This window comes from Triticum dicoccoides, chromosome 1A, assembly GCF_002162155.2.
Source record: "Triticum dicoccoides isolate Atlit2015 ecotype Zavitan chromosome 1A, WEW_v2.0, whole genome shotgun sequence".
Classification (NCBI taxonomy): domain Eukaryota; kingdom Viridiplantae; phylum Streptophyta; class Magnoliopsida; order Poales; family Poaceae; genus Triticum; species Triticum dicoccoides.
In genome coordinates this window covers 519,462,572-519,470,581 of record NC_041380.1, presented here as the reverse complement: position 1 = coordinate 519,470,581, position 8,010 = coordinate 519,462,572, and the positions used below count along the sequence as shown (strand labels likewise).

Below are 8,010 nucleotides of genomic sequence, written 5' to 3'. Positions count from 1 at the left end.
GGATAGAGCCCAACGCAACCACTCGTCTTCATCCGCGCTCGTTGGCCTCCCGCATGGCCGCGCAACAAACGCTCCTCGGCCGCCCTGTGGCCGTGCTTGTCGTCGGTTGCTCGTGTCGGCGCGCCGCAACAAGCCGCCGTCATCACGCACGACGTCTCTGCCGTTGTGCCCGAGCGCCCCGTGGTTCCAATAGGAGGGCACACCATTGCATCTCCGCCCCCGGTCGTCGTTGCAGCTCCGCCACCACCGCCGTCCACCATCCCAGCAAAATCGACTCCATGATCACGACGTTCTATCTCGCCATCGCTGCTTGTAGCTCTTGTCGTTGACGGTTGTAGCATCCGTCGATGAAGGTTGTAGCATCGCCGGTGACCGCTTCCAGCAAAGGATGCTGGGGGTCGTAGCTTCACGCCCAGGCGGTTGTAGCATCGACGTGTGCCGCTCGCAGCTCCTCGCACTGCCGGTTCCAGCATCGCTGGCAGGCGGTTGTAGCTTCCAACAAAATCCGATGATGGATGCAGCAAAACTTCGTCACTGCCATTGCGATTGCAGCTTCACCATAAAATCATTGTATCAAAAAATCTCGCCCGTCGTAGCAAAATCTGGCAATGGATGTAGCAAAATTTCGTCACCACCGTCGCTGTTGTAGCTTCGCTATGAAATCCTTGTAGCAAATTTTTTTGTCAATAGTAGCAAAATTGGACACGGTTGTAGCAAAAATCATAACGACACGCACCCCACTCTCCGCCGACCCCGCCGGTTGAAACATCTCTGGCCGGCTGCTCCCCGGCCGCGGGGCCTCGTCGTCTTCCTTGCACTAAGGTGCTTCCCCCTTGTAGCATGGGCAGGGAAGGGGTTAACCAGCTACAGAGCTCCAACGCCTGACCCAGGCTCGCAGTGTCTCCCGGTCGGAGCAGCAGCAGATAGCTGCGCCGTCAGCGGAGACATGGACGAGCTCGTCGTGCGGTGTTGAGAAATTTAATGGAGGAGAAGAGAAAAAGATAGACTGAGAGGAGGATGAGTGGAGGACGGATGCGCCGTGTAAAGAGATAAGTGATGGGCGTTTCCTTCAGGCCCCACCTAGGCACGTCCTCAGTTTTTTATGTGTGACGTGCGAGCGAGTGCCAGCGGGACCGGCGCAAAATTAAGCCGGCGCGCCGGTGTTAAACGTTTCACTTCTTATATTCATATTTACTACTCAAGGGGAGCTAGCGGTCGTCACAAACATCATGTGCTGCTATCCCTCTCTTGTTAAACCTGTGCCGACATGTGGGCCTGCTCTACCGTTCCTCATGCATAATTTATCAACCTTTTTCCGGCATCTTGCCAACCACTTGAGCAATAGTAGTTATAAGTTATACTTTTTACTATCATTTACATATAAAAAGTCAAAATAGCACCTTGAATATTGTATACCTAAAACTCAATGTTCTATGCAATGAAGACAATAATTGTCATACATATTCCCTCTTGTTGGTTTTGCATCATTAGAGTATAATATAGAAATTAGCTTTACCAACTCTTTTTAATCTTTAATATGGGGACTTATTTGATTCACATCCTACTGTAAAAGCATTGTTTTATATGTTACCACACAAAACTTGCTTTCATGTTGCTGGAAGCATGAAAGAGACTGAGACTTGGTTAGATGGAGTAGAATAGAGGCCTAGGAGAAGACATTGTCTCTTCTCAATGCACTGCTAGGAAAAGGCTTCCTCAAATTACCGCATGCTCCAATAAAAAACCGCCACAATTATTTTGAAAAAGTTCCAGTGGCGGGTAGAAATTAGCATCCGCCACTGCACGTCCTGTAGCAGTGGCTAGCAAAGTATAAAACTCACCACTTATAAACTCTTCCAAATTTGCTTGTAGGCTAAAAACAACAGTGGTGGGCGCGCCGGTTGGGACCGCCACTGGAACATCACAAACCAGTGGCAGACATAGTATTTGTCCACCACCACAGTATTTCGGCAACCCATGGATTTTTTTAAGTTTACAAATGTTTGCAGTGGCGGGTGTTACAAGACGCCCGCCAAACATGTCTTATGTCCAAAAAATCCTTAAAAAATTGTAGTTCCTAAACCAAGAATGTTCTAAAATTTGACATGGGACTTCTAATAGTGTGTGTTAGTCATATAACAAGTTTGAATTTGAAATTAGTTAGAAAAATGAAGTCTGGTGTGGCAGGCACCGGTTTCCATTCAAAAGTCTTATACTTCGTCGGGAGTTTTCAATTTGTACATGAGGTGCATCATGTTTTTGCCATAACACTCTCTAATTTTTACCTCACCCTACATGGGCGAGATGGAGACACCATGCAATGTTTCATCCCTTTTGAAACTCGTTTGCACACAATTTCTTACCGAAAAGTGTTTTCCCCTTTTAGTGGTTAGAAAATCAGGTAATGCTTCGGAAATAGCAAACGAACTCAAATAGTTCTCAAATTCGAGCATGGGACTTCCAATGGTGTGTGTAAGTCATATAAAAAGTTTGAATTTGAAATGAGTTCGAAAAATGGAGTTGTGTGCGGCGGTTTTCATTCGACAGTCTGATACTTCATCGGAGAGTGTTCAGTCACGAGGTGCATCAAGTTTTTGCCGTAACGCTCTTAAATTTTTAACACACCCCAACTGGGTGAGATAAAGACACCATGATAAGTTGCATCCCTTCTGAAACTCGTTTGCATATTATTTCTTACCAAAGAGTGTTTTGGCCATTTAAATGGCCAGAAAATTGGGCAATGCTTCGAAAATGGCAAATGGACTCAAATAGTTCTAAATTTGGGCATGGGAATTCCAATGGTGTGTGTTAGTCATATAAACAGTTTGAATTGAGATGACTTAGAAAAATGGAGTTGTGGATGGCAGTCGGCGGTTTCCGTTCGAAAGTCTCATACTTCATCGGGGAGTTTTCAGTTTTTACACAAGGTGCAACATGTTTTTGTTGTAACACTCTCAAAGTTTTACCACACCCTACATGAATGAGATGAAGGCACTATGCAAAGCTTCATCTCTCTCCGAACTCGTCTGCATGCTATTTCTTACAGAAGAGCATTTTCCCCTTTTAGTGGCCAAAAAATCAAGTAATGCTTCGGAAAAAATATTCACTTTGCCCAATGTCAAGAAGCTGCTAGGAAAGATGTGGAGAGAGCCTTTCTGTGTGCTTCAGATGTGCTTTGCAATTGTTTTTTCGTGGCCCTGCCGAGTACTGGAGCCCCAAGGTTCTATGGCAAATCATGACTTGTTGCATCATATTGCATAGAGGGATATGCCTGAGAACAATCGTTACATCACCAGCGGGACTTTAGTTGAGCCAGAGTATGATACAAATAGGATCCTGACATTCCTCGAAGAGCAATGCAGGACCGAGAACCGCTAAGTTCATGCTCAGCTCCAAGATGATCTTATTGAGCATCACTGGCAACGTCATAGCGCTTCCTAGTTGTTCTATCACAAGTTATTTGCTATATTTGGATAATTTGTGTGTTTAAATTTGAATAATTCGGTTTGTAAATTTCAAATTCAGTTTGTAAACTATATTCGTGATTTGCTTGAACTTCATACTTATGTTTAGTTTCTATATGTGTGCTAATATGTAGTTCGAATGTACACTAGAATTGCATAAGTTTAGGAAAAACAAAAAAAATACTTCATTATATACATGAGATCAGCTAGGTCCGGTCAAATCTTAATGGAGTAAAAATACCCCACTAAGGGTTATTCCGCCGGATCCTTATTTATTTTTAAGGGATCGGTTAGAGTTGTTCTAAGAAAAGGCATTAGCAAATAATTAAAATAGCACGAGTCTCAGCGTAGTATCCAACTTGAATGAAGCCCAAATAATTTCAGTCACTAAAAAATAGCAATTCTGTTTTCTATAATTTCACTGATATAACTTCACCAATGCACTGCAAGGAAAGATAGCTTCGCTAATAAACAAATGAAATTCTTCTAAAAAAACAAATGAAATTAATCGTTAACCTATGAACAATTCAAGGGCTCAAATTCACAACGGTTCGTATAGCAACAATACGTAGAAGGTCCTCTTGTGGGAGCCTAGAGCACGAGCATGGCCGCGGCGAGCGCGGTGACCGCGGCCGCCGTCTCACCAATGCGCGCCTGCAGCTTGCCAGCAGGGTTGGTCGGGGCAGGCTGGGTAGTCGGCGCGGCGGTGTCGAGGACGGTGATCTTGAGCTTCATGCCGCTCTTGCAGTGCGGGCCGACGCCGCAGAAGAACCACCGGCGTCCAGCCGTGTCGAGCGCGAGACGGTCCTCGCCGGAGGTCCTAACGACGGCGCCGGCCGTCTGGGTGCACGCGGCGAAGTCTGGACCGCCCACCTCCACCAGATTGTGGGCGGGGCTCCCGTACTTGAACACTGCGTTATACAGTAGTTAGCACGAAATTAGTTTCGCGTCGCAGAGAAAATGGCGTACGCGTGGCCGGAATAAACTACCTAGCGTGTCCCCGACGACGAACTGCTTGGTCTCGGTCCAGGCCGTGTAGTTGAAGTTGAGGGTCCAGCCCTTGTCGTCGCCGACCAAGTGCTCCGTGGCGACGGCGAGCCCCAGGAGGAAGGCCACGGCGAACACGGCGACAAGCATCTGCTTGGACGCCATCACTGACCGAGTACGCAGCCAAGCTAGCGAGATGACTGGCTTGTGGCCTGTGATGGGGTGGATGCAGCTCGTGTGTTGTGCTTCTAGCTCTGGCTTTGCGCGTACTCTATATACAGGGAGTGAGAGACAGAGCTCAGTGATGACTATACGTACGTATACGTATACGTATAGTAATCATCGTTGGCACGCGTCTTGTCTCTGAATGGAGCTATCAGCTAGCAGCTGGCCGATGGCGGCGCCGGCAATGGTGTGCCGAGTTGAATGCGTCAGCGTGGCGCCAAATGTAGTATCGCATTGGCTTCATCGAAACAGAGGAAACGCCGCATCAGTCACAAGAGATGTTCATTGTTTGGTCATGTTAAACTAAAGACGTGGTCTTGATTTGACACATGTTTTTGGTGTACTTTATTCTTTTGCGTTATGTTTCGGTGCAGTTGGACATGGACACTTGGGCCGGCCAGGTTCATTGATGTTATGATGATCCTCCCAGTGGCGGTAGAACAGCGTCAAGGCCAATATTAGAGCATCTCTAATAGAAAATGCAAATTTGAAGATGTAAAACAGAAAATGTAAAATTTTATATCTTCAAAAAAAATGCATTTTACATGTTTAAAAAAGAGGTGATGTATATTGGAGATGTAAAAGTACAATTCCAATAGATGATGCAAATGGAGATGTAAAATTAGTCAGCATGACCGGTGGCCGAGCATTGAGAGCCGTGAGGAGCATCGGCAGACCGAGCGGCAGTAGCAGGTGCGCCGGCGGCCAAGCGAGGAGAGCCGGGAAGTCGAATGAGGCGGCGGGAGCTCGAATGGTCAGTGGCGCGGTTCTGAATCGAGTGGCGAATTGGTTGCGGCGACACGATGGGGCTACCGCCGTGCGGCGCGAGAATGTCGAGTTTGGCAGCGGAAAAGTGGCAGCAGCGCGGCGGGTGTGCGGCTCGAAACCGGCGGCGGTGGGTCGGCGGGGCAACTCAAATGATACGGCGGCAATTCGACGGCGGAGAAGCGGCCAATTCGACCGATTTGGAGGCGGGCAGCGGGGGAGAAGCGGCAGAACCGGAGGCGGGGGCGGTGGAGCGGCTGGATCTGGCAGTGGAGCGGTAGCCGTGACGGTGACCAGCCAGGGTGGGTCAAAACCGGGGCAGCGACATGAAGACGAAGGCGGGATTGGGGATGGTGGTCGCCCCGATGAAGCTGGTGGTTGATGTCGATGTCACAACCCTCCCGCTGAGCTATACCTCTTCTCTTAAACTTGCACCGGCATCTGGGCCTGCTCACCCGTTCCTTGCACACAATTTGTGTGCTTTTCCCCCCATTATTTTGCAGCCACTCAAGGAATAATAGTTTTAACATAATTATATTTTGTAATGTTTACCAACATGTGCATAGAAAAAGAAAAATCAAAATTGCACGTTGGAGACTTTATCCATATCTAAACGCCATATACTTTGGAATGAAGACAACAAAATTGTGTCGTGCATCTTCCCTTTGTGTTGGTTTTGCATCATAACAGTATAGTAATATGCAAAGTAGGTTGACCAACAACTCTTTTGTGTCCCCTAGCACATATTTGATTCATACCTTAATGTGAAACTATTGTTTTACTAGTAAGGTATACGTGCATTGCACGCATGAGATTTGGCAAGCAAATTATGAATAAATACCACATTATAGCATGTAAGCTTTGAGTCATATATGCATGATGTAGGTGATCGTTTAATTCTTATAGTTCATCTCATTTAAAATCATTTAGTTTTTATAAAAAAACTAATATATTTTAATATTCATGGAACTGTGCGTTATAAAGCATAAAGTAAAAACAAATAATGGCAACTCATGTAGAATTTTTTTGGGTAATTATGATACGGAAGATTTTAAAATAAAGGAGAAGTGCTTGTGTTTTGAGGTTTGTGCATTATGCTTAAGTTCAATCATGAAGTCTTTTAGATTGTACATGTGCCAAAATCTGGTGAAATGTAGATGATATCCAACGGCCAGTAGTGCTCAGATTTACCATCTCCGCACCGTCGAATTGGCTTCATCCAACGACCATCTTTTAAAGTTATTCGCATACTATATAGATTTATAGATATGTTATCACAAAAGGTCTGTCTTCATGTGGTAGAAGAATTACGAATAATCAAGACTGAAACTGGGAAAGAATGGAGCCCAAGAAAAGACAATGTCAAATGCTCTTCGCGTGCCCAATCTTTCCTCAGAAAAAATGTTGTAAAAGGGAGGTGCTCAGTCAGCGAGGTCAGGGGTCCCCTCTCCCTCCCTCTTTCATTCTAACGGCAGGAGGGGACACCATTACTTCATTTTGGTTTTGTAGATAAGCATAGGACAGGTGTGTCTCATGTCGGCGTTACGACGATAGCGGTGGTGGTGCTTAAAATAAATTTGGCCCAGTTTTTACTCTGTCCCGAATGGTCACTATTAGGTAAATGCTTATATACAGGAGCTCATCAGTAGTGCTTTTATAAAAGAAGCGCTGCTGCGAAATAGCAGTAGCGTTTGGGAAGTACGAGCGTTGCTAATATGAGCATAGCAGTAGCGCTGAAGCTAGAAAACGCGCTATTACTAAAACTCACAGACCGTTCCAGGTATGCTAAGGATACTAGTAGCGTTTATGCGTAGAAAGCGCTACTACTATTGATCTTAGCAATAGCGCTTTTTCCTTGACCAGCGCTACTGATAAATTCAGTCCTCTCCTAATAAGACTAAAGTTTAGTCCCACCTTGCTTCGTGAACAGAATTTTTACCACCTTAAATATGGTGCTTCTCAGACCATCACAACCACTTGGTCTTCATTGAACTCTATGTGTAGGATCTGTGGCCGCAATAGGAATCTTCGCTGGTTCTTAAATCGGAGAAGATTCCTATTGACAATTTAGATTCTACATAAAAAGATCACTGATGAACAATGTATTTTAAAAAAATTACATGCTTAGCGTTAGCAATAGCGCGTTTTTAAAGAGAGCGCTACTGCTATAGAAGTAGCGCGTTTTTACAGAGAGCGCTACTGCTATAGATTTTAGCAGTAGGGCTTTTTACGGACAAGCGCTACCAGTAAGGGCCCTTATCCAAACTGGCACGCGCGTGTCGTCCTCTCACTCTCCTCTTCACACTCTCGCATCGCCTTCGTCGCCGCCGTCCTCCTCCGTCGTCGCCATCCTCCTCCTCCCCAAGGTCCCTCCCTCATCCTCCTCACACTCTCTCATCGTCTCTGTCGCCTCCATCGCCGTGGCCGCCGTCGACGCCGTCCTCCTCCCTCCGTCCCTCCTCCTCCGTCTTTGTCATCCTCCTGCCCCCCAAGGTCCCTTCCTCCTCCCTCTCCGCCGGAGGCTCCCTCCTCCCTCTCTGGCGGCCCCCTCCTCCTCCTCCCTCCTCCT

At 46.5% G+C, this 8,010-nt stretch overlaps 1 protein-coding gene and 1 long non-coding RNA gene across 2 annotated transcripts; both read right to left on the bottom strand.

Moving 5' to 3' along the window:
* Nucleotides 1-319: 319 nt before the first annotated feature.
* LOC119285099 lies at nucleotides 320-1,078 on the bottom strand. The gene is made up of 2 exons (XR_005139349.1): nucleotides 737-1,078; nucleotides 320-664 (listed from the first exon to the last, which is right to left on the bottom strand). It is a non-coding gene; the product is annotated as an uncharacterized LOC119285099 (long non-coding RNA).
* A 2,972-nt stretch (nucleotides 1,079-4,050) lies between these two features.
* LOC119315119 (blue copper protein 1a-like) lies at nucleotides 4,051-4,616 on the bottom strand. Its single transcript, XM_037589825.1, has 2 exons — nucleotides 4,454-4,616; nucleotides 4,051-4,375 (listed from the first exon to the last, which is right to left on the bottom strand). The coding sequence occupies exons 1-2, from the start codon at nucleotides 4,614-4,616 to the stop codon at nucleotides 4,056-4,058; spliced, it is 483 nt and encodes a 160-aa protein (XP_037445722.1). The 3' UTR covers nucleotides 4,051-4,055.
* Nucleotides 4,617-8,010: the final 3,394 nt, after the last annotated feature.